Source organism: Clarias gariepinus, chromosome 10 (genome assembly GCF_024256425.1).
Source record: "Clarias gariepinus isolate MV-2021 ecotype Netherlands chromosome 10, CGAR_prim_01v2, whole genome shotgun sequence".
NCBI classification, from domain to species: domain Eukaryota; kingdom Metazoa; phylum Chordata; class Actinopteri; order Siluriformes; family Clariidae; genus Clarias; species Clarias gariepinus.
Window position 1 is genome coordinate 33,860,001 of NC_071109.1, and position 27,439 is coordinate 33,887,439.

A 27,439-nucleotide genomic window follows, 5' to 3' on the forward strand; every position below is an offset into this window, starting at 1 on the left:
CCTTCTCCACTCTTCCACTTATTTCACTTTTCTTTCCTCCCCAAGCCTTCCTTCCTTCTCTCCTTCTCTCCTACAGAATCATTCCTCAGTTCTTTCTTTATTTACTTCTTCTTTTCTCCCTAATCCTTCTTTCCTTCCTTTGCCTTTTTTCATCCCCCTCTTTCTTTCCCACCCATTTTTATCTTTCATTTTCCTTTATTCATCCCTAAACTTTTATTCCTTTTATCCTTTCTCTCTTTACTTTCTTCATATCTATTCTTTCCTTCCTTCTTTTCTCCCCCAACCCTCCCTTTCATCCTTCTTTTCTTCCTCCCCCCTTTTTCCTTCCTCCCTCACCTTTCCTTTCTTTTATTCGTCATCACTACTCAATCTGTTTTTTATTCTCTTCTTGCTTCGGTCATGTTTTCCTTCATCCCTCACTCATCTTTCCTTCCTTCTAGTCTCTGTGCTTGTGATGTGTATTTTGGAGGGTCTGTGTGTATATGTGGTGTTTATGAAGTGTTTGTGTGTGTGTGTGTGTGTGTGTGTGTGTGTGTGTGTGCTATTGAAAGTGATGTGTATTAATACAGCTGTGCAGAGAAACATTCGTCACTCAGAAGTTATTATTGAATTGTGTGTGAGGATGAGTGATGATCTCTCACACGCTACACACTTCTGGCCAGAGAGGGAGGGGGGAGGGGGGTGGGGGCAGGGGAGAGATCCCTCACCAGGCTGCGCCGGCAGAGGTTTCGGGTCGTCGTGTGATTTATGTCTCTATAAAGAGAAAAGCGAGCGAGTGATCGAAATTTCTCTCTGAGATCACGAAGAAAAACAGAGAAATATCACTGAAAGGCCAGAGTGTGTGTGTGTGTGTGTGTGTGTGTGTGTGTGTGTGTGTGTGTGTGTGGAGTGCTCACATGCTGTCACACATCCACCGCGTCACGAGTCTCTTAAAAACTGAAGACTGATCCTTCAGAAAAACTGATTTATTCCTGACTGGAAGGAGAAACGATGGACAGAACAGACGGAGGAGAGGAAACACAGAGCGCTCACTCATCCACTGAGCAGTTAAATAGATAGAATGAATAGAAGAGAGAGAGAGAAAGAGAAAAAAAGAAAAAACAGAGGTAAAAAGCAAGAAAAATTAATTAATTAATAAATTTAAGAAAAACAAAAAAACTAATTAAAAAGAAAAAATAAGAAATAAAAAAAAAACATAAAGAACAAATAAAAAAGATAAAGAAAGACATAAAAAGACACCAAAAGAAGGTAAAAACTAAAGAACACATGAATGAAAGAAAGAACAGAGGAAATGAAGTGAACAAACAAATAAACAAATCAATAGAAGAATAAAGAAACAGATGAATGAACAAATAAAATAAACACAAAATTTAATCAAAAGAAACAAGAAGTAATAAGTAAAAAGTAATAAATCTATAAATCAGGATCAGGGTGAAGACAAGTGTGGAGTAACGGGGACTCAGTAAAACTAATAGTTAGATTAGTTAGTTAGTTAGTTAGTTTGATTAGTTAGATTAGATTAGTTAGACAGATTAGTAAATTAAATTAGTAAATTAGATTAGTTAGATAGATTAGTTTAGTTAGATTGGATTAGTTAGTTAGATTAGTTATTTAGATTAGTTAGTTAGATTAGATTTGTTAGATTAAATTAGTTAAACAGATTAGTAAATTATGTTAGCTAGTTAGATTAGATAAATTATATTAGATTAGTTAATAATTTTAGCTAGTTAGATTAGATAAGTTAGATTAGTTAGTTAGTTAGTTCAGGTTTTATTTCAGTTAGAGATTAGCTTAGCACTACAAACACAGGATCGGGCGTTATGATGGAACTCATCCTTCAGCAGCGTCTCTCCTCCTGCAGGTAGACGAGAGAAGGCGTGTCCTAACTCATCCTGACCACGCCTCCTCTCTTAACTTTCATGGGCCTTCATCATGATGTTCAAAACAAATGTTCTCAATTTACTGTAAGTGTGTATGTGTTCTCTGTGTGTGTGTTCTTTGTATGTTACGTGTGTGTGTGTGTGTGTGTGTGTGTGTGTGTGTGTGTTCTATCCTCCTCTCTGATGGTGAGTGATATGAATCCTCCTGTATAAGAAGGAGCCGAGTCGCTGCTGGTCCTCTGTGGCTTGTAATATTAAAGATCAGACACTGAGAAAGCCATAAAACACACACACACACACACACACACACACACACACACACAACACTCGAACACACACACTCATGCACCAGGGACTGGAGAAGCTTAAACTCTTCTGTTCACTCCCAGTCCTGATTGTTTTCTGTCTGTTAGCAGGTTTCTGTTAAATTCCATCATTGTGACAAACACTGGACAGCTGTGACCGGGAGTTTGTCGCCTCCTAGTGGAGGATTTTAGACGAGCATCGTAGCAGCGCGGAATACTTTTCTGAAAAATCAGGACACAGGAACAACAGCACACAGGGCGGGGCTGGGGGCGGAGACGTAGCACTGTGTCTGTAAAAAACTGATTGTGTAACACTCCCCCAAATACACACACATACAGGAGTTACCGCAGAACGCTGTTGTTTGTTTTATTAGCTAAAGTTAGCTAGCGCCACAGCTCGGTCTTCTGTGCAGCTGAAAAGCTGTGTCACTTTTAAGGTAGAATGTGTTATTCAGTGCAGGAGTTTATATTGAGGGTCAGTCAGAGCACCTTAAAGGGTTACTACAGGGACTCGGAGCGTTCCTTAACATTAGACAATTCTCCTTATCATACTGACTTCAATGATCTGATCTGTGCTTACAGAATGGGTTATACACCTTACCTGGGTTGAACACACACACACACACACACACACATCTCTTATAGAAAAAACTCCAGCAGGGCGGGGGTGAAGAACAAGTGAAGAACAAGTGAAGAAAAGAAATAAAGAATTAAGAGATAAAGAATGTACTAATAAAAAGAAAGAAAGGGAAAATAAAAATACGTATGACTAAAAGAAAGTAAAAATAAGTTAATTTTGAAAAAAAGAAAAAAGAAAGAACAAGCTACAAATAATTAAAGTGGGAAGAGATAAATAAAGAAACTAAAAAGAAAGAAAGAAAGAAAGAAAAGAGCAAAAACAAAAAGAACCTGTGAGAAGAAATTAAAACAAAAAAGAATAAAAGGAACTATTAAAATAAAGAAAAAAACTGATATAAAAAGTCACAGAATAGGAAAAAATAAAAGAAAGAAAGTAATACACAAAGAAAGAATTATAGAAAATGAAATGACATGGAAAAAATGTGAAGAAAAGAAAGGAAGAAAAAAAGAAAATCAGAAAGAATTAAAATTATTAAGAAAGGAAGAACAAATAGAAGTAACGAAGGAAAGAAAGAAAGAGAGAGAGAAAGAAAAAGTAACTAAACACTAAATCTTTTAATCCATTATATTTTACCATTTGATTCTATCTATCTTTTATCTATCTATCTTTCTATCATAACCGGAATAAACAGATCTGATTTGGCGTTCCTGTGTTTCTCAGTTACAAATCATTAAAAGCTGCGATCGCAGGGAAAAGCAGAAGATTTAGTCCCAGGTCCTAAACACCGCCGGCCGCGTCTCCTCGTCCTCTCCGCAATGTGGAACCTGAGCCCCGTACTGTACACACCGCCGGGATGTTATTGAGCACCGAGAGCCACTGGGGTGTTTCTGCCTCCGCGCGCCTGCAGCTAAACAACGCTTTGCTCCTCGCGGCTCACTTTACCATCAGCTTCAGGGAGAAAAACATTTTAGTGACTTCTGTGGAGAAAGAGCTGCGGCTAAACAGGCTAGTGTATGAAATTAGCATGATCACTGTACAAGCGCCATCACCGTGTGGGGTGGAAACAGAAAGGGTAAAAAAGGGGGTGTGGCCATGTAGCAAGACACGCAGTGTCCATGTCAATCGCACGCAAAACTGTTTCTAGAACTCTTTATACACGGCGGCGTTTCTACACATTGTTAAAATATGATGATACAATAAAAACAATACTTGTAGATTTTTACGCTCCCGCGGGGGAGCGGGTCCTGTGGGATGACGGGAACTGTGGGATACCTTGTCCAAAATGTCCACCTGCACCTGTCGCTAATGTTCAGCTTCACTGTGAAGCGTCTTTCATCTGCAAAGCCGAATATTAGGGCGAAGAATTTTATTCATTACTTCTCATCTATTGAGTTTAGCTATGTAGCTATAAAGCAATACCTAAAACTGCTTTTAAACGGCTAGAAGGTCTTTTTATTGCATCATGTTATATTCGTTTTTGCCCTTGATTAATTTTACTTACAGAGAGCGATGTAGCGGCGCTTTAGTGCCTGGACTTTCTGTACAAACAGACCAGCTTTCACGCTAACGTTAATACCAACATCAGTTTCACCACAATTGTTACAGCGCGTAGATCTCTAACTAGCCGATCTCTACAGGATTGTGTAGCTACATTGCATTCTGTGGGTCCAGCATTTGCTTCAATGTCGAAGAACGCTGCAGGAACAGGGTCAAAATGGAAAAAAGGGTACACTTATTAAGGCCATACTACCATTTTTGTCAGGGTCGCATGGACCTACCATGGTCACAGTGCAAGCCTGAAGAGGGCGCTATGAGAACTCCATTGATGGAGCAACAACACAGTGACATCACAGTGATGACTTGGTCACAGTGCCATTCAGTGTTTTCCATCTGTGCCTTGCTTGTAGTATATCGGTCACTTATAGACGCCCTTAACTGGTCAATGCCAGCGTAACTACATCCTCATTAAGTTCTTCCTACGTCTCACTTCGACCACATCCTCACCAGATTTTTTGTAAACACGTCCAAAAAAGGGCGTAGCATCCCAACGTCAATGGAGACGCTACTGCGTCCTGATCGGTGCGTCTACTGCGTCCCTGCCCTGTTGTAACAGCTCTTAGCTGTGTTCAGGCAATTTTCGACAAGGGGTAAGAGCAGCACAAACGACACAAAGTCACACAATTAGCTTTAAAAAATGAGCATCTGGGACTTCCACAAAGATCAAGATGAAGCAAGAGAACAAGATGAATAGATAAATGGGTGTACCGCTGAGACCTGATCAGGGAGGGTATAAAAGAGACGAGCTGAAGATGAAGAACCAGGATAGAAAAAAAGAGAACAAATAAGATGAAAGGAGAGAGAACAGGGAGATAGAAATCTAGCACCAGGGAATACAGACTGTAAAAGCGTGAACACTATCAGACCATAAAAGCAGATTATGCTCAGATTAAAGTTAGATAGAGACAATAGAAAAAAAAGAAACAACTGGCTTTGTCACGCTTTCATGCCGGAGATGAAAGCAGGAGGTCCAGGAGTCACTAATCCACCCCTGGGTACAAGTTTTATCGATAATGTGCAGGATTTTAAAAATACGATCAGTAATCCATTCCACACCTCTCTTCATTCCCTTCCTCTGGTTTTGTACTTCTCCACCGTGAACGAGCCCAGGTCCTAAATTTAAACACTTCATTTCTCTCCTTCAGACGGTGACAGCTCTGTAAAAGCCAACGGCTCCTGAGCGAGTGGCCGAGGAAGATTTACACACTCCTTAAGTGCACTGAAGTAAAAGTTGGACAAGGACGAAACGGCCACAAATCCTAAGGAGCGCTGCGTTCTTCAATAACACACTTCCTGGTCTGAGTGGGACAAAAGGGGTGTGGCCTGTGTGTCTGTCACTCGCAATAAAGGAGCCACATGCAAAATATATAGTGTGGCTTCCCTTTAAGGAGGCGTGGCTTCTGTATTAATCACTGTCACTGAAAGAGGCGTGGCCTCTGTATTAATCACTGTCACTGAAAGAGGCGTGGCCTCTGTATTAATCACTGTCACTGAAAGAGGCGTGGCCTCTGTATTAATCACTGTCACTGAAAGAGGTGTGGCTTCTCTATCCATCAACATAACTGAAAGAGGCGTGGCCTCTGTATTAATCACTGTCACTGAAAGGGACGTGGCTTCTGTATCCATCAACATAACTGAAGGAGGCGTGGCTTTTGTATCTGTCAGTCTTAGTGAAGGAGGCGTGGCCACTAGGGCCAGGGGTAGCTCAGTGGTTAAGGCATTGGACTATGGTTTGGAAGATCCCAGGTTTAAACCCCACAACCACCAAAGTGCCACTGTTGGGCCCTTGAGCGCGGCCCTTTACTCTCAACTGCTCAGATGTATAATGAGATAAAAATGTAAGTCGCTCTGGATAAGAGCGTCTGCCAAATGCCTAAATGTAAATGTATCTGTCAGTCTCTTACCCCTTTTCCACTGCTCTGGTTCCCGTGCCGGTTCCCAATTTTGGAACCAGTGCCGTGTTTTCCACATAAAAAAATTGGTGTTGGTGCCCTAAAATAAGCACCGAACCGGCCATGGGAACCATGGTCGTTTCTGTTAAGTGGGCGTGGCCTGTGACGTATTATCATGCAGCTCCCGCTGAGCTCCTTTCGAGTGTAAATGCGGGCCGGTTCTCGGTGGTTCCCAGTCCAGCGGCACCTGGCACCAGCACCAGTGTAGTGGAAATGAGGTATCTGTGAAGGAAGTGTGGCTTGTGTATCTACTATTGTTACTGAAAGAGGCGTGGCCTCTGTATCCATTGCTGTCACTGAAGAAGGCGTGGGCTCTGTATTAGTCGCTCACTGTAGGAGGCGTGGCCTCGGTATTAATCACTGTCACTGAAAGAGGCGTGGCCTTAGTATTAATCATGGTCACTGAAAGAAGCGTGGCCTCGGTATTAATTACGACCAATAAAAGAGGCGTGGCCTAGGTATTAATCATGATCACTGAAAGAGGCGTGGCTTCTGTATCCATCAACGTCACTGAAGGAGGCGTGGCTTTTGTATCTGTCAATCTCTGTGAAGGAGGTGTGGCTTCTGTATCTATTACTGTTACTGAAAGAGGTGTGGCCTTTGTATCCATCGCTGTCACTGAAGGGGGCGTGGCCACTATCTGTCAGTTTTAGTGAGAGAAGCATGGCCTCCCGTATCTGTCAATCTTAGTCAATGTCTTATGTCTCCATTACTGTTACTGAAGAAGGCATGCCCTTTGTATCCATCACTAATACTGAAGGAGGCGTGGCCTCTGTATATATCAGTCTTAGTCAAGGAGGTGTGGCCTCTGTACCTGTCAGTTTCTGTGAAAGAGGTGTGGCCTCTCTATCCATCACTGTTCCTGAAACAGGTATGACCTCTGTATTCATCAGTGTCATGGGAGAAGGCGTGGCCTCTGTATTTATCAATGTCAGTGAAGTAAAGAAGGCGTGGCCTCACACATTAGATGTTAAATTTTCACCAGCTTTGCTTTTACCAATTAAAAATGAACCATCAACTAAACGTAAAGATAAACCAAGCCAAATGAAGTATAAAATAATTGATGGTTGTGTTGCCATGGTGATAATTCAGCAGTACACCCCATAATAAACAGGACAGGACAGAGAGACAAACACGGCTCTACACGCACTGACTGTGTACTCACATGTCGCGGGCTTGCTGCAGTTGTGTCCGTGACGGAAGTACTGCGGGTTCTCGATGACGGGGATTCGGGTCATGCCGATGACCACGGCGTCAGGCCCCGCCTCCAGCGTACATGGGCTTAAAATACCGTGATTAACATGATGGAGGGGACTGGCGCTGTCTTCCTCTCCGCTAATCACGGCTACCGGACCTGTATGGACGGAGAGACAGAGAGAGAAAAAGGCTGAATTATGATATTTTTGATCTCGTTACTTTCATTAATCTCATTATTTCTAGCAAAATACGCCCCGCCTACAAACATTAGGCCACACCCCTAAAACCAGGTGCTGAGGAACTGGTGTTTCAAGGCTAAGGATAAGAGTGTGTCAGAACCACATCAGCAAGTCTGCAGGGCTGAACTGCAGGCTACAAGCCTCAAATGCATGTTAGCGACTTTAGCAACATTAGCATCTCAGCTCCAGCGCTAAGCTAGCGACCTAAACTTCAAATTAATTCACAATAAACCCAACAAAGTGACTCTCAGCTGAGGCGTGGGATTTATACTGCTAGAGCTATTAATCAACAGAATAAAGGTCGCCATGTTGGCGTATACCGAGAGGAAATACAGCCTCCCTCCTCTCACACACACACACACACACACACACACACACACACACTCAGTGAAGACAGAGAGGTCACACAGCATAACAAACACATCAGCCTGCTGTCAGGCTCAATCTCTGAGAAGGAGAGAGCAGACAACAACACACACACACACATACACACACACACACAGACACACTTACACACACACACTTTTGCTAAAACAAGAGTGACTCTCCTGTGTGGTTTGTAATGCGATTCGAAAATTAATTTGTCTCAACTGTGCATTTCAAAATGGAATCAAATGCATTTTTAGAAGCCCATAAACACACACACACACACACACACACACACACACACACACACACTGTATAAAATAAAACACTCAGTGTCAGGCCTTTTATGAAAAAAATATTTCTCCAAACAAATTTACTGAAGATAATCATTACTGTTATATAATAATAAACGATGACGTCATCCTTTTTAATCCGTTTGTCATTACATTTCATGTACACACACACACACACACACACACATTCATCTTTGTCTTTATTAAAAGACAGAAACAGAATCTCAGAGCGTGAACTCCGCTGTACCAGCTGTACATGACGTCGCTTATGTGATCTAATCACTTCTCGTGTCTAAAACACAGCGATCGCTCGGAGAGAACTGCGGCCGACCCTGACGTGCTACTTAAACAGAGATCTCCAAGAGGAAAAAAGAAAAAAAAAGTAATTAGTTTTAAACTTGAAGACAAAAGGCTGCATTTATCAGGCTGCCAAATGACCACTTCAGATAACTGGCTCGCTCGTTATACTCGCTTTTCTTTCCCTTTAATTAGAGAGACTGCGTCAAACCACAAAGTCCAATAAAGATTAATAGGAGAAATAAGGAAAATAGTTCAAACAGACCTTATACAGTCAATCAATCAATCCCAAATCCCTTTCGGCTTTCCATTTAATTACTGACCAAGATGACTAGCCACGGGTAGGAACGGCAGATAATAAGGATATATGAGCAAGAGGAAGTGTAACGGCTTCCAAAAGGCTTCCTCCAAGTCGTTAGATGGATTATTGAATAGGAGAGAAGAAGCTATTCGGAGGAGAAAGGGGTTTAATAATAATAATAATAATAATAATAATAATGGATTTTAATTACAAAAGTACTTTTGAAAGTTTAGAAAATAATTTAAAACTCCTAGCGGGACTCTGTGGTCAAAAAGTGATGAGAATAAACCATGCAGGTGTCTATGCCGTTACTGTCTATTATCATTACTCATAGAATGCCTGTCGTCCAATCAAATCAAAATCCCTAAACAACATTCCATCATCTTTCTGTGTATTTTAGCCAAAACATACTTTTTAGAATGATGTGTTGTGGTTACATTAAACTGTCAGATGGTGGCGCAGGACTTGAATTAAGATGATCACGTTAGGATAAGCCCCGCCCTCCCATGTTGACCTAGTAAACATACAGTAGTTCCTGAATATCATTTATGTCTGTAGTTTTCTCTGAGTTTCTCTAAATGATTATGTAATATTCCTCAGATTTTTAAAATTATTTCTGACCAAGAAGCTGAAATCACACGTCTCCGAGCAGTAATTACACTTTGTCCTGCAATACACTACACATTTTACAAAAAAAGAAAGAAAAGCCCTGTTCAGACAGTGCTAATAAAACCCCGTAATCCCAAGCGCAGGTTAAAGCAGCGGTGTGTAAACTGCAGAACATGATTCGAGGTTAATGTTTTAAAACCTTCAACACACCAATTACCTCCAATGTTGGTCCACTAATCCCAGCGTGTAATTACCTCTAATTAAGGTGACGTGACGCTAGTACTGCTAGTAATAAAGACGTCTAACGTTTAGCATGAGACATTTTTCACACGTCGTAGCTCTCCTGTGAACTCACGTGGGATGTTTCAGGCCCTCGGAAAGCAATTACCGTTAATGTTAAAGTCTGTTAATGCAACAGCGAGCAGAAATAAATCACACGCAGCCATGCGTTCAGCTTCAGAGACTCTTATCAGGAAAATCCTACCATAAAAAAATATACATGCCTACAGACGCCTTTGTATCTATTTTCTCTTCTAAACGTTAAAGTTGGGTTTATGCAAAATAAGCAACTTGTCATCTGAATGAATTATCTGAACAGTCATGTTCGCACTGAATTTATATTTTAGGGTTCAAAATATATGTGAAACGAAAATAATTTACAGTAACAGCACTGGATAAATGTAGCTCCACTTATTTATTTCTATTTATATACAAAATTTTACTTTGTTTATAAATGTTTTAAAATAATCTTACGCCCCAATACTTTATTCATGTATGTGTGGTACAGTGTATTGTTGATATTTAGACATTTTTTAAAATATTATTATTATTATTATAGTCAGCATCAGTAGCATTAGCTGTGTTAAACGTGTGTACAGATGTGGCCATTAAGAATGCAAGTTTTTTTCCCGCGAGAAATTCAGCAATTCGTGCTGCGAAATCCCACAAGCAACATTCAGGGATTGAAATAAATGTTTTGTGCTTCACTGAATAGCCGCCAGATGGCGCATGGGAGGACTTTATCTAAAAGCCGGACCAAGTACAATGAAGAATTGTGTATACTGTAATTAGTTAGCCTAAAACAATATTGTTTCCAATGCTGAAAATATAAATATTTTTATATGAACATGAAGTGCTTCAGACTTTTTATAATAATAATATTCATGTTCTTTGCTGTTTGTGTCCAGCATTGAATAATTATTTCATCCATTATTTGACCACGGCTGGAAATAATAGCTGGTATGTGATTGTGAATTTATGACTGTAATAAAGCTGTTCGTCGCCGTGCGGAAACCCGCAGCTCGTACTTTCACTTTACAAAAGGCAGCGGTTTCATCAAAAGGCTGATAAACGCGTGTGATTTATCGTTAAAAATGCAGACATATTCCACCAGAAAGTCATCGCCTCTCGCAATAATGCAGATCAAACATAATACACCTGCCAAAAAATAAAAAAGGAATATTTAGGCATATACGTAAAATACATTTCACTTAAACATTACAGATTGAAACAAGGAAAGTGCAGTAGACGTGCTGAGCTTCAGTTCATTGTGATGCGGACAAAAGGTCTAGGAAGGAAACTAAATCCTTTATATATTTTACAAAATCTGAATATGTTCAGTAAATTTATGAATTACAGTCAAAGTATCAAATCTAACTATGAAGTCTGATTTAATTGGTACAATTAAACATTTAATTTCTGTTTCTGTTTATGTATCTGTTTATGTTTATGTATCTGTTTATGTTTATGTTTTGCTGGAGAAACACATTTTAGTCAGAGACGTCTGCTCGGTCTTGGTAAATCGCTTTAAACCCCTTAATTCTGTGAATCCCCTCATCAGCGAAACCGGTTTGATAACTTCACACCTGTCGTGAATGAAAGGTGATTAGAGGGATTACAGTAACTGGGGTTCTGTGGGCGTCACCTCGCTGTCGCAAACTGTCGCTAATATTTTCATGTAACCTGCAGTAGCTATACAATTATACAGTAGTTGATTGACAAACAGCTGACAACACTCTTCGCCAGCTTCAGAAACAATGTGAAGCATGTCAGTGGTTGGGTTTGCATAGCGCACTTATGGAAAGAATACGATGAAATGACAGGGTAGAGGTTTAATACCCCTATCTCACCTATGCGGTTTCGCGTGGAGGCCGTAAGTACGGTTCATCATATTTCAGCGTGAGTTTGTTTTGGTGCCGTAATTACGTTTCCATCTTTCCACGCAAAAAATTAAACATGTCTAACCTGCGGGAGCTCGCGGACCTTGCAGATCTTCACGGAACGTCGGACGGTCACTCGAGGTGGCTCACGGTGCCTAATACCCCATCTTACCTATACGGTTTGACTCACGGTGAAATACGGTGTTAGGCACATCCACATGAGGACGTTCAACCACATGAGGGCGGTCTACGCCGATCCCACACTGTAAACGTTTCATCCAGAACAAGCGGCTTTTAACCCAAACACACCCCTCGCTCGCTAGGCCGCTCATCTTCCTCTTATCACTTGAGTTTTCAAACCTTAAAGGAAACAATTTAAGGGGAAATGAAGTGAATAAATGCAGGTCTTTCTTTTGGCATTGATTTTCCTGTAAGTGGATTGTGAGATGAGCAGCAATACATCAGGCAATTAAAAAAATACATTTCAATGATGAATTTTATTTTTTTCCTTTAATGTATATTGATCCAAAACTGATCCCTCTGACCGGCTAAATGGAAATGTAATTTTAAAAATGGACACTTTTATTTCCTTTTACTTCTTCAACAAAAGAGCAAAAACGATGTAATAATAACAATAAGGTGCACACGCATGCACTTACACACACACACACACACACACACACACACACAAAACAAATATACAGAAAATAATATTTTGAGCGGAAGTCATGGTTTAATTGTGGCCTCAATTAAGTATATACAGTAAAAAAAATGATTAATTTTATTTTAAATAAATTTTATGCATATTTATTAAATTTCTTTCTGCTTTGCTTATCTTTATTTACTCTCATCTGTTTATCCTATTTCCTTTTTTAAAGCAACAGCAAAAACAGCATATTGTCGCAGGAATAGACGTTTCCTTTAGTTCCGTGAGTCAGTGTGCTAATGCGCTGCACAGCGCGGAGTGTGTGTTAGTGTCATGTGTGTTAATGCGTTTCATAACAACGGCATAATGGATGTGATTTTATAGCAGAGTTTGTACAATTCTAATAAAGACCAAAAACAAACAAAACAAAACAAATATACAGCCATAACAGGATTAAGAAGCAAAATGTTGGTTAGTTGTGTAGCTGCGAGGTTCTGAAACGAGGAAAGGGTGGGGTTTATACACCGATCAGCCATAACATTAAAACCACCTGCCTGATGCCATGGAGGCCTGGACCTTCGATAGAAAGGAGACGGAACACACAGTGTGTCGCAGGTTGTTGCGTATGGAGCTGCGTAGTTACAGAGCGGTCAGGGTGTCCATGCTCACCCGTATCCTCCACCAAAAGCTCCTATAACTGGGAAACTGGACTACAGAGCGAAGGAAGAAGGTGGTCTGGTCTGATGCTCTGCTGGGAAACCTCAGGTTCTGCCGTTCATGCCTTTGCACGTAGCACTTACACTAAACACTGCTGCAGACACACAGAGTATCATGGAGATGGTGCTCCTTGATGGCAGTGGTGTCTTTCAGCAGGATAATGTGTCCTGACTTGGTTTAAGGAACATGACAAAGTGTTTGAGGTGTTGACAAATTCTGCTGCGATTTATCCACGTCTTAATTCGATCCACCGTCCATGGGATCCATGGAGGCTCCACCTTAAACCTCGCTCACAGCATGGTGTCAAATACCACACACACACACACACACACACACACACACACACACAACCCCAAACAATAATCATTCTCTGTTTCCTAACACGGAAATTCCTTTACTCACATTTTTGCGCCAACTTTTTTTGTGCCAAATCTGTAAAAAACGCCATTCTGCTCTTTAAAGCGTAAAAATCCTCCTGCAGCAAACGGCTCAGCATCTGATTCCAGTTCAGTGACTCGTTCTGCATAAATCCCCTGGAAAACACTTTTTTCTGCGAAAGTAAAGTCTAAGGGTTTAAAAGTCAGACGTCCAAAACGTAAACACGCCAAATTCTGCTAGCTGTCAAGAAAAGACGTCGCGTTTACGCTAATTAACTTCAGGAATCCCATTTACAGAAAGAGTTTCCTTACACGCGCTAATTAGTGTGAAAATAACATGCTGGAAAACACACACACACACACACACACACACAGAGCAATGATGAACTGTTCCACAGTCAGCACAATCACACACTCGGCCCAGTGGAATACAGTTCACCTAGATTAAACAGCTGCGTGAATAACACTTGCATCTCTCTCTCTCTCTCTCTCTCGATCTCTCTGTTTCTCTCTTTCTCTCTCTCACACACACACAAAGAAGTGAAATGTAAGGATAAATAAGCGCTTCCATCAATAACAGAACAACAACACAGTCAATACAAGAGAGAAACAAATAAGATCAGTGCACTGTGAGTGATGTCAGCTTCTACACACTGTGGGAACATGTACACACACACACACACACACACACACACGCACACACACACAGGTAGAGAAAGTGAAAAAGAATCAACTATTGTTCTGCTGAATTTTGTGAAACTGTGTGTGTGTGTGTGTGTGTGTGTGTGTGTGTGTGTGTGTGTGAGTGTATGTTGCTTTAAGCTGCTGACAGGTGTAAGACTCCTGCTGCATCCTAATAACCCACAGAGAGAGACAGGGAGGGAGGGAGGGGCAGACGGGCAGACAGACAGGGAGGGAGGGAGGGAGGGGCAGACAGGCAGGGAGGGGCAGACAGAGAGACAGAGAGACAGACAGACAGGGAGGGGCAGACAGAGAGACAGAGAGACAGACAGAGAGGCAGACAGGCAGGGAGGGGCAGACAGAGAGACAGAAGGGGTGCGGTAGAGACAGAGAGACAGATGGAGAGAGACATGCGGTTTAGGATTAGCCTACATTCTCCAAAGTAGCATTAGCTACCTTATTAGCATGCTAGCTAACAATTTAAGACAATTTATCCATCAGCTAATCCAATAACACGATCCAGAACATTCTCCTGACTGTACAGGAAATGGCAAAGACTCACACCAGCATGAGGAGTGGAGTGTGTAAAGCTTGTAGTGTTAAATGTGTAGGGTGTAATGTGCAGTGTAGTGTTTATTGTGTAGTGTATACTGTAGCATATAGCATTTAGTGTGTAGTGTGCAGTGTTTATTGTGTGGTGTTTAGTGTGTAGTGTTCAGTGTGTAGTGTGTGTTGTGGTGTGTAGTGTTTATTGTAGTGTTTGTATAGAGTTTAGCATGTAATGTTTAAAGTGTACAGTTTTTTTGTTGTGTAGTGTTTAGCATTTACTGTTTTGTGTTTGGTATTAAGTGTTTAGCATGTAGTGTTTGAGTAGTGTTTAGTATGTAGAGTGCGGTGTGTAGTGTTTTCAGTAGTGTGTATAGTCTGGGGTGTATAGTGTGTAGTGAATAGTGTGTAGTGTATAGTGTGTAGTGTTTTTAGTAGTGTGTATAGTCTGGGGTGTTTAGTGTATAGTGTGTAGTGTGTAGTGTTTTCAGTAGTCTGTATAGTCTGGGGTGTGTAGTGTGTAGTGAATAGTGTGTAGTGTATAGTGTGTAGTGTTTTAAGTAGTGTGTATAGTCTGGGGTGTTTAGTGTATAGTGTGTAGTGTTTTCAGTAGTGTGTATAGTCTGGGGTGTGTAGTGTGTAGTGTATAGTGTGTAGTGTTTTCAGTAGTGTGTATAGTCTGGGGTGTGTAGTGTGTAGTGTATAGTGTGTAGTGTATAGTGCGTAGTGTTTTTAGTAGTGTGTATAGTCTGGGGTGTTTAGTGTATAGTGTGTAGTGTGTAGTGTTTTCAGTAGTGTGTATAGTCTGGGGTGTGTAGTGTGTAGTGTGTAGTGTTTTCAGTAGTGTGTATAGTGTTTAGTGTATAGTGTTTAGTATATAGTGTGTAGTGTATAGTGTGTAGTGTTTTCAGTAGTGTGTATAGTCTGGGGTGTGTAGTGTGTAGTGTATAGTGTGTAGTGTTTTTAGTAGTGTGTATAGTCTGGGGTGTTTAGTGTATAGTGTGTAGTGTGTAGTGTTTTCAGTAGTGTGTATAGTCTGGGGTGTGTAGTGTGTAGTGTATAGTGTGTAGTGTATAGTGTGTAGTGTATAGTGTGTAGTGTTTTCAGTAGTGTGTATAGTCTGGGGTGTTTAGTGTGTAGTGTATAGTGTGTAGTGTTTTCAGTAGTGTGTATAGTCTGGGGTGTGTAGTGTGTAGTGTATAGTGTGTAGTGTTTTCAGTAGTGTGTATAGTCTGGGGTGTTTAGTGTATAGTGTGTAGTGTGTAGTGTTTTCAGTAGTGTGTATAGTCTGGGGTGTGTAGTGTGTAGTGTTTGAGTAGTGTTTAGCATGTAATGTTTAGAGACAGGGGTAAAGCGCTGCGCTCTCAGTGAGGTGATATCTGAGACCTGAGCGTTGGTGTTTTAGCACCTGGCAGGTCTTCCTCCTCCTCCTCCTCCTCCTCGCCCCGCCCCCTCCTCCCAACACCCCGTCACACAAAAGCCCAGACAGAGGAAACAGCGACTTTTTTTCACTTTATTTTTATTTTCTGTCTGGCCGTCAGCAGATTGAGAGTGACGCGACCTTTGGCTCTGCGCTGCTCCTCCTCTGCGACTTTTAATCGCTTTACTCGTTTACTCGTGTGTTGTTCGATGTCTCCCTCCATTTCTTCCTCCGGCTGTGTTTCATTTGAAATGCATTAATCTCTCTGGGGAGCAGGGGGGGTGGGGGGGTGTTTGGTGGAGCTGGGCGCACGCTCGACCCGAGGGCACACACACACTGACAACAGGCGAGGGGAAATGAAACACAGCCGGGATAGAGGGGGCATGGACACCTGAACGCACACACACACACACACACACACACACACACACACAAACGACGTAGAACCTTAACATGACAGTTTAGTTTAAAAAAAACAACTTTGTATTGCATTATTTCAAAATTCTAATCTATTATTTTTATTAACAGGTCTCATTGTCTTTTTAATTGAATGTATTATTATTATTATTATTATTATTATTATTATTTATGATTTACCTATCTAATACTATTTTATTTTTATGTTCTAAAATCTTATTTGTTTACTTGTGAATTTTTTTGTTTATTTGTTTATTTGATTTTATTGCTGGAGATTCGATGTTAAAAATGCATCTGACTCAAACTTCAGTGTTCTTCTCTGTGTGTGTGTGTGTGTGTGTGTGTGTATGCATACAATAGGTTTATTTATTTATTTATTACTTTTACTCCACAAAGTATTTCTTGATGGCACTTTATCGTCCCACACTAGCAACATCTGCAGATCATGTAACCTCTAGTTCCGGAACATTCCCCGTCTCCGCCCGTTCCTCACGCCACACACTGCTGGTCACCTCCCGTATTGATTACTGTAATTCACTTCTTACTGGTCTGCTGCAAAAAAGTCCTCGACAAACTCCAACTTATCCAGAACTCTGCTGCCCATATCATAACCCTGAATACCCATAATGCATCACATCACCCCCCCCCCCAACAACTCCACTTTGTGCTCCTATCAAACACCGTACACTCATCTTCACCTTTAAAGCACTTCATAATCTCACTCGCCCTTATCTATCAGAGCTCGTACAGTTCTCCTCCCCCGCTCGCACTTTTCGCTCTTCTTCATCAATGCTCCTGTTTACACCGCCCACCCCAAAAGCCCGACCGCCCGCCCGCCCGCCCGCCCACTATGGGCTCTAGAGTCTTTACTCTCACTGCTCCTCATCCCTGAAATTCTCTTTCAGCAAAAACATCTGTAATAGGTTATTTATTACTCAATATTATTCATTTATCTTTTGTCTTTTGTGACCTTGGGTGACTAGAAAGACGCATATTCAAAATAAAATACTATTATTATTATTATTTGCTTTTAACACCATTTAAAAAAAAGGATATGTTTCTATTAGTTATTTTACTGTTCAGAAAAGCAATAAAGTGACATAATTAACTTTCTATTTAATTTTATTATAGTTTAATTCAAATGATTTCTATTAGTCTGTTCTGCATCCCACTTTCCTTATATGGTCATTGCTTCCTGTTCAAGTCACACTATAGCCGCTCATTATTCTCTCCAGTTTTTAACACTTATCTACCTGAGACAAAATATTTCCGAGTTTTTAACTGCTCTATTATTATTATTATTATTATTATTATTATTATTATTATTAATATTATTCTAAGACAAAACTTTTTCCCATTAAAATTAATGTAATTGTTTTTGACAGTTAAGCGCCTTGCATCATGTTTTCTGATCTTACATTGAGGTTACATCACACATCTTGGGGGCACACACACACACACACACACACACAGGAAAGTGTGTGGAGATTTGTTGCCATAGGGCAATTTACAGTAACTAAAAACACCTAAAATCTCCCAACCTGTGTGTGTGTGTGTGTGTGCTTATTCCGTTGGTCACTTAGCACAGAGTTCGGTGTACAGTAGTTCGTGTAGTCAGTTTGTATAGTTTATTTTAATCCTGCTGTTTATTTAAATTAGAAAATGGCAACTGCACTATGAATCATGGGAAATGTGACATCACAAGAAAACACAAATCCTATCTATAACTCTGTCTGTAATCAGGGTTTAACAATGTCGTGTCTATGCAGGTGATCATGTGTATAAACAAAATTACGAACTTAACTTCCTTTGATTGTGTGTAAGTGATATGAGTAGAAACTGAGAATTTAAACTTTTGATCTTTTTCTGGATGAGCGAGTGAGCACTGAAGATCAGATCTAAACACACACACACAAAACAACCACAACCCAAACACAAACACACAGCATTCATTTATTCATCCTTAGTAACTGCCTGGTCAGGGTTTAGGACACGCCCACTTTTGACCACTCATGCCCTCCTGCTGTACGTTAATTAGAATTTCAGGACTTCTGTTAGCCAAAGACTCATTTCCCCAGACATTTGGACTTTCTGCATGTCCTCTTCTGATGCGGTGTGTGTGTGTGTGTGTGTGTGTGTGTGTGTGTGTGTGTGTCTTAAAAACAAGACAAACACCATAACCTTAGTGTTAAAGATGTACCATAAATGTAACCAGAATTTAACATGTCACGTGTTATTACACTAATTTCAATAATGACTTTATTCGAGCCAGGTCCTCTGTCTGTCTAGACATCTGTCTGTCTGTCTGTCTCCATGGTGACCGTTCATTCTAACAGCGCACCCTTTGATATACATTAGCCTCTGCTATGACCCGGCCCAGCCGTGATACAGACGCCAACCCACACACATTTCAGTTATTCTAATAGGGAAGGAAACATCTTCACCTCGGCCTCCTGATGGAAGTCCAGCAACCAACATCTGGATTAGTGACAGCTGTCCTGCAACTATAGACGTAGGGAATTTGCATTCCAGGAAAGAAAGCAGGAATGGAGGAGACCTGATGATGCCCTGGTTGTCTGTAACTCAGAGTCATGAGAGAAATTCTGCTCCTGCTGTCTGGGTGGGCGGAGCATATTATCTCTCTCTCCCTCCCCCCTGTCAATCACTACCCAATTGTATGTGGTCTAAAAATATATATATATAATAATAAAACAAATAATAATAATAATAATGATAAATCATAACTAATTAATGGAATAAATCAAAATAATAAATATAAATAATAATAAATCAACTTAAAAAGTTTTTTTTAATGAGTTTAAAAGTGTTAGACAAATAAAAAAAAGTATTTTAATCACTACAATAATAGAGAATTATAAAAAAAAAATTTATTAATTTTTAAAAGCTTGGACGTGAGTTCTTAAGGTAAAATGTTGAATTGTGAAACGCATGTTCCCATCGGAAATAATGTAAATGCCGCCCAATCCGTTCCAGCCACCCAAAAATAATACCAATATTACCCATTTCCAACACTACAATTATATTTTCTGCATATAGAAATCATCAAAACATTAAGATAAAATATCTTATTTTTATCTTAAAGATAAAATTGTAATAAAAATTAAGTAAATTATAAAATAAATTGACATTAAACCTCATTTAACCTTAATCTATGATTCCTCTCGGCACTGGCTGCTTTAAAAACCAAACTAAGAGCGGCTCCCTTTTCTTCTTGCTACCATCCTTAATTACATTCCTGGGACCCGCGGTGCTGCGTCTTCACTAAATCTTACACAAAATGCATAAAAAAACAAAACAAAAAAAAAAACATACATTTAAAACACACTTCACTTTGCTTTCCACTGACATAAACAAGCTTATGTCAACAAGTAAGTCGGTGTTCGGTTTGATTTTTTAAAAGATTTTTTGTAAACTTGCTTTGTTCGGCTTTCCTGTGACGCAACGCGCAAATGGCCCAAAATGCCTTTGGATGCCGAGACAAATTACTTGCAAAATTTTTGTAAAGTGTAAAATTCTTGAGGCGGGGCCTTTGCACTGTATGTCCAAATTAAAGACGTAACTCAAGTTGACATCAGAACTAGAGCTCGATGGAGGTGAAAAAAAAAACTTAACGATAATTAGATTGAAATACAAATAAATTGTGATTGTGCACCGATGTGTAGAGACAGACCTACCTTTAATTTATCAGACTTAAAAAAAAAAAAGCTAAAATTTCTAGACTGTGAATGATGTCATGAGACGAGGTTACACAAGACAAAAGTGCTTTTTGTGCTGAAGAGTAGAACTAACGCCGCTACAGTAGGAGGAACGTCTGTGACGATTACAGCACTAACGAGTGGGGTCTTTGTGGCTGGCAGATTTCCACACAAACGCCTTTCTGTTAAGACGGTGCTGCAGCCATGAAGGTTAATTTCACGAGCCGGTTCCTGGCTGAGAACTAGACGTGTTCCAGCGCCGCAGCGACTGTACTGAGAGCGTAATCCATCAGCAGCACGGAAATCCCTGCTGCGCTCCCCCTGCAGCACGGAATAACACCACTCTGTACCTGCTGAGGCTACAGCACTCACACACACACACACACACACACACACACACACACACACACACACACACACACACACACACACACTCTGTTTACATTACTCAACCTTCCTGGCTTTACCCTAACATTTAATCTGATTGGTTGGAAGGTGTTGACTGATGTTTTGTAATCAGCACGTCAAACCGCAGGTTTATATTAACGCTCTTGTTATCGTTTCCATGGTAACAGCTCGTTCGCAGGGACGTGTTTACGCAGCAGACGCTCCACAGATAAACGGCTTATTGCTGCTAAAACGTTAGCAAGAACACGAACCAACAAAGAAGGCAGATAATGAATCAGCGTAGTCTTTAAATATATATTTAAAACATTTTCATCTGAATGTTTTCTTTCTCTCTCTCCTCCTCCTCTATGGAAGAACACTCACCGGCCACTTTATTAGGTACACCTTGCTAGTATTGGGTTGGACCATTTTTGGCTTTATACCAGAGATTCCACACGGCGCTGAAACACTCCTTAGAGATTTTGCTTCATATCGACATGATGTCATCACGCAGTCGCTGCAGATTTGTCGGCTGCACGTCCATGATGCGACTCTCCCGTTCCAACGCGTCCCAAAGCGGCACTACTGGAGTGAGACCGTGTGGGCCGTGTAAGTGCAGTCACCTCACTGTCATATGCAAGAAACCAGTGTGAGATGATTTTAACTTATCGTTTATCCTGTGCTCATTAACGGATGGACACTTTATCATTCCAGCAACAATACTCAGGCGTGCTGTGGTGTTTAAACCATGCCCAATTAGTACTAAGGGGCCCAAAGTGTGCCATTACATGACCAGCACCAGCCTGAACCACTGATACAGTATAAGGCAGGAGGGATCCGTGCTTTTATGTGGTTTACACCAAGTTCCGACCCGACCAGGGGATGCTTTTCTGATCTTCTGTTGGTGGATGTTGACCATGTGACCTGTAGCCTCACTGACACGAGCAACACCCGGTGTGGTCTTCTGCTGCTGTAGCACATCTGCTTCAAGGTTATAAGGCCTGTGTTTTCACAGACGTTCTTCAGCAGACCTCGGATGTAGCGAGATATTTTTTTAAACCAATCAACAACCTTTAATCCTCTTTTTAATGATCAGTTTAATCTTCGGCTGATGATCATCACTAGGTCTACGTGGTTTCTCCCATGTGATTGCCTAATTAGATATTTATGTTAATGAGCATTTGAAAAGGTGTACCTAATGACATGGCCAATCTGTGTATACTCAGCTTATTTATGATATTTTTTATTTTATGAGGTGTCACATGACTAGAGCTCATTACAATATTTGCGTCAAGAGACACAGCTGAAAAGAAAGAGCCGCTAAACACACAGTGAGAGATTCCTTATTAATCACATTTTAATCAGAGTGGAAATGTATGCATAAATTCTGCATAAATTAATCTTCAGCAAGTCATGCACATTTCAAAACATAAATCTAACTTGTCTGCGCCATGTTTATTTTGTACCTTTACACTCCTAAAGCGCATCACTGTCTCTTACTTGGCACGTACAGTACTGTACACGCCCGAATCCGAGACAGTCTGAATGATCCGAATACATTGATTAACATGCACTCAATATGCAAAGGATCAGTTTTAGTTTAGTTCAGATTTTAAAGAAATTCAAAGTCAAATCCGGGAAATACAATTTATCATACACACTTCAGTGTGTGAAAATAATGAAGGTATTTATGCCTGCAGTCAGACACAGAGGAGTCACGGAGTCACGGTCGGAGTCACGTCTCGAGTAGTTAAATGATTACATGTGGAAACCTTACAGCGTTCAGATAATAATGTAGGAGGAAGTCTTTGCTCTGGAGCCGCTCTTAGCCTGACGAGGACGTGCTAATGCGCTAGTTTCACAAGGATATGCCACCTTAGCGGGTAGCTACAGTTACCTTGGATTTCATTTAACATAGAGAATCCAAACACAACGTACAGGAATGAATTATCCAATTACTTTACACAGATTTCTGAATGTTTAGGTTCATCGTAATTGTGACACTGGACCTAAAGTCAGCTGCTTAACCAAGAGGAGGAAAACACAGCATGTCTTCAGCACCGCGGACAGCTCCACCTCGTTAACAGAACCCGAAAAAGGGGACCAACCAACGCCAGGGTTTTGAGTAGAATGTTCTGGATGCAAGAGTCTTTATTCTCTGTGCTCTAGTATAGTGGTCCCTAAAACAACTTTGCTGACGTTCTGAATTAAAATCAAGGAGGAATATCCTGAGATCGCCTGAGATCCTGAGAAAGTTTTGTTCCATTTTCATTAACCTGTCTTTGTGAGACAAATTATGGCGCGGACTGGACATGAGGAATTCACTTCCCCCCCCCTAGATGGGAGCGTCTCGTCAGAGGGAAACAAGCTCAGGGATGTTGTATATATTACAGTATGTACTTTATTCTGCTTTGTCACGAGCGTGTGATGGCGAAAACTGTTCTATATAGGACCACAGCTCTAGTACAAAAGTACTTTTCTCATATTGAGCTGGATCTTGTTACATCATTTAATTTATTTTCCTCCTCCTTTGTCGATTAAGAGGGTTAGTAGAAGTCAGTCAGATTCCTGACCAGGTTTGATTCCCGTCTCTATGTGGTTTCCTCTGGGTTCTCCGGTTTCCTCCCACCGTCCAAAGACATGCAGATCAGGCTAATTGGCAATCCCAAATTTACCCTGAGTGTGTGAATGAGTGTATGTGTGTGCCCTGCGATGGATTGGTACCCTGTCCAGGATCAAGTCAAGTCGGCTTTTATTGTCATTTCAACCATATACAGTTCAGTACACAGTGAAACGAAACAAGACCAAGGCGATGCATACATGCAACAACATAAATTATCTACAGTACATAAATTACCAACACACCTTACCGGAACCAGCAAGCTAACTAAGAGCTAATCTAATGAGCTGACTAGCTCAGATATGACAGATATACATTTTTTAGGTTAACCTTAAACTATCTATGTCTATACAATAAAGTAACAACACTAGACAACAGACAACAAAGTGCGCGTGCAAATGTGCAAACAAAGAGCTACTTGTCCCCCACCTCTTGCCCTAACTTCCCTGGAATAGGCTCCGCCCCCCATGACCCTGTACACAGGATAAAGCGGTATAGATGATAAGTGAGAGTGATGGACAGAGAATTACAGCAGTTCAGCTTAGGTTTCTCTCAGCAGCTGGAGTGACAGGAACAGGTCCAGGAACGTCAGGATGTGAGCACACGCAGATTTCCAGATCCAGGATCCGAACTGGTGGAAATGAAATGATATCATGGGCGGAGTTTAAACAGTGAATTTCAATTGGATGCTTGAAAAAAACAGCAGATGCTGAACAGGAAGCTTGTTTGCATGTGCATGGTGTTTTTAAGTATTTATTTCTTTATTTTTTAATAAACCGGTGCAGACGTAGCTGACAAGATGCTAACTAACCGTTGTGTCTGCATGATATTGTATCCGGCATGTGTGCGTGTGTGTATGTGTATGATATCACATGGCTCTGCATAACCACACAGGTGGCTAATTGCTGACGAGAGGCTCTCGGGTTGAGGCGCGCGTGCCAGCGAGGCCATTAGAGGCAGAGAGGACAGGTGCTAATGCCTCGTGAGCTCCGGCTTGGACCCGAGCTTCGTGTCTCGCTGCATTACCATGGCTTTTCTTGGAACGTTAGCGACAGTACGAGAGCCCACGCCAGCAGGAAGCAGGCTGGGCTTGGCTAGCACAAAGACAAACTGCAGGCTAGCGTGTTTACTTTGCGCTCGTCAGCGGCTCTCCCTCAGGTGTCGGGTTTGAGCTGAAATGAATTGGTTTTACTTTCCCCTCGTCGAAGTGGGAAGGAACAAATGCTAACAAGCACCGCAGAACTCTGACAAGTACAGATGAGGGAGAAACAAGAAGTGATTTTTCAAGTAAGGTTCATGCTAATGTCTAGCGACTGTTTTTTAAAACATTTCACTGCGATCATGTCCGGGATCCTAAAGCAGGAAATGTTACTTTTTTAAATTTATTTTTTTACATGTATCACAATCACGACCTGGTTAACAAGCTAAAATCTTAAAGATTTAATCACAGACTGGCATTTTTGTTGCTTATTTGTCTGAACAATGCTAGTTTGGTTAAGCTAGTCAAAACAAAACTACTGTGATAAGTAGCAACCTAGATTAGCTTAGATTAGTTACTGAATTAGCTAGCTAACCTGGTGCACAAGAATGAGCGCTAGCCTGATGTAGGTAGTTTTTTAGCAAAAATAAAAGAAAGTTGCTAAGTTAAATAGCTTGATTTAGACAAAATATTGCATCCTTAATTCAACGTCTAGTTAACTTCCATGTGAAGTTAGAAGTGGAGACCTCTAGTGGAGTGGAGCTAAGACACAAGATGAGACTGTGATGTACAGTACAGTAAGGTATAATCCTGCATTTGCCAAGTAAGATTATTGTTCATGATTTGCATTTTCAAAGTTTGATTATGATAAATCTCTCTCTCTCTCTCTCTCTCTCTCTCTCCCTCACTCTCTCTCTCTCACTACACATGAGATTCCAGTGACTGATCTGTCCTTTGACTTCTGCTTGGAGTTCGACACTTACTCTGCTTAATATTCATTAAAATGCCGTTGGACTAAACGTTCACCATAATGGCGTGTGACTGCAGTCACTCTGAGTTCTGTTGAGTGAAATTGTAAGGAACAGTTTCCAAATCGCCATCAGCGAACAGTTGGTAACCTCAACAAAGTGGTCTTTATTTATTATTTATTTACTGCTACATATGGCCAATATGTTTCTTGGTCCACGGTTTGGCAAGTGTAATGATCTCTCTATTTAGTTATTCATTATTACCGCTACATATTTCCTACATATTTCCCACTACAACAAAATGATCTGTGCCACTTCTAAAATAGTGCATTTTAGATAGTTCTTTTAAACGCACTATTTTAAAAGTTGCACTAGTTTTTTTTCTTGTAGTCTGTATAATAACAATAAAGGCTTCTTCTTATTTATACCTCCTGTTATACAGATGCATTTTTGACCTCAGAGAACACAGTAATAAAAGAGCTATACACTGTGTGGCCAAAACAAACAAAATTTTAAGATTCCAAGGACCACATCAGGTCATCAGCTGAGTTCATTTTATTGCCCCAGAACGTTACTGAGTCTAGACCTGAGTAACTGATCAACCCCAGATCATAACACTGTCTCCAGAGGCTTGTCCTCTTCATGTCCTTCCCTTCTCACCCTGACACGCCCATCACTCTGGAATAGGCTCAGTCTGGACTCATCAGGTCACATGACCTTTCTCCATCACTCCAAAGTCCAGTCTTTATGATCCCTAACAAACTGGATCTGATGAGTCTCACTAACACGTGGTTTTCTTATAAACACACGGCTGTTTAGTCCTAATCCATTAAGTAATCTATATTCACATTTTTTTTTTTCCCGACCACATTAGCTGTTCCTTAAAACCCTTAAAGGATTAATAATGGTTAAATAATGAATCGAATTCATACTTGATGCAGGCCAATAATTTGACCGTTCTAAAGTTGTGATGTATTTCGTATTTATTGATTTATTTATGTTGTCACAGAATGAGGACAGGTTCCCTTTCGAATCTGGTTCATCTCAAGGTTTCTACCTCACGTCCTCTTAAGGAGTTACCGCTGCCTCTGGCGTCTTTATTAAGAATTAATTATTAATTTTGCATTAAGTGTTTATTCTTAAAAGTGATGCACAAAAATATTTAATACCTGAACGTGAGTGAACATAAATACAAGGTCATTAAAACTTAACGTCTGGAGTGGGGTGTATTATTTTGTTTGTTTTGTTTCTCCAACTCAGATCAGAAACACAGTGCAGGCCTGGCTACAGATCCACAGGATGAGCAACATCTATGCAGAGATGCACAAAGTAAATGAACCCTGAGGTTTAAGGAAAAACACATACATTTAGGTTTTTGCTATTATTATAGCTATGATATTTTCTTTTGAGATACAGGAGTAGACCAGAGGTGAGTAGAGTAGCCAAAAAAATTACTCAAGTAAGAGTGGCTGTACTTTAAAATAATATTACTCAAGTAGAAATTACTCAAAATATGTATATGTACAATTAAAGGTACAATTAAAGGTAACATATAATCATACGAAGGTAAAAAACGCATTCTATATTTACTGTAAGGTAAGCAGCGAGGACTTATGGGCGTTCTGCAAAATTAGAGAAAGATGCGTGAACTTCTGTTCGCACATGGGCAGTAAGCGTATGATGGAGTCACAGGTAGGATGTATTTATAGAACTGAAGTGTGATTATTGTTATTGCAACTGATTGGTCAAACTAAGTCATGTGATTATTGTCGCTGCGTCTGATTGGTTAAACAGTCATGCGGTAGAACTACAGAGTAAGGGTAGCGTTTCTTCTTTACTAAGCTACTGAAGTAAAAGTAAAAAGTATGGTGCAGTAAAACTACTCATAGAAGAATTTTTTTCCCAAAAAGTTACTTAAGTAAATGTGACGGAGTAAATGTAACTGGTTACTACCCACCTCTGGAGTCGACCCATTATTAACCAGAGAAATGACCATTTTAGGACATTTCAGTGTGATTCTGGGAGGAATGGAGGATTGTTGGTCAGTGTGAGGGTGGACCATCCTAGCAGCAAACCTCTAGTAATCTCAAGTAAAATCCCTCTTTATACTGTAAACAATATGATTGGCTAGTTTACAGAAAAGGCTAAAAGTCAGTGGAGTCACAAACTGCTCGAACCCTTTGCCTTCTGAAACACATCTAAAGATCTAAAAACCTCTCACTTTATACTT

General features: G+C 40.5%; 1 protein-coding gene across 1 annotated transcript in view; it reads right to left on the minus strand.

Moving 5' to 3' along the window:
• Positions 1 to 27,439, minus strand: part of ntrk3a (neurotrophic tyrosine kinase, receptor, type 3a) — a 220,897-nt gene that overhangs the window by 26,775 nt on the left and 166,683 nt on the right. Inside the window, exon 12 of the mRNA XM_053506637.1 lies at positions 7,440 to 7,628. Within this exon, the coding sequence (XP_053362612.1) occupies positions 7,440 to 7,628 (189 nt within the window). The remainder of the gene's footprint in view (positions 1 to 7,439; positions 7,629 to 27,439) is intronic.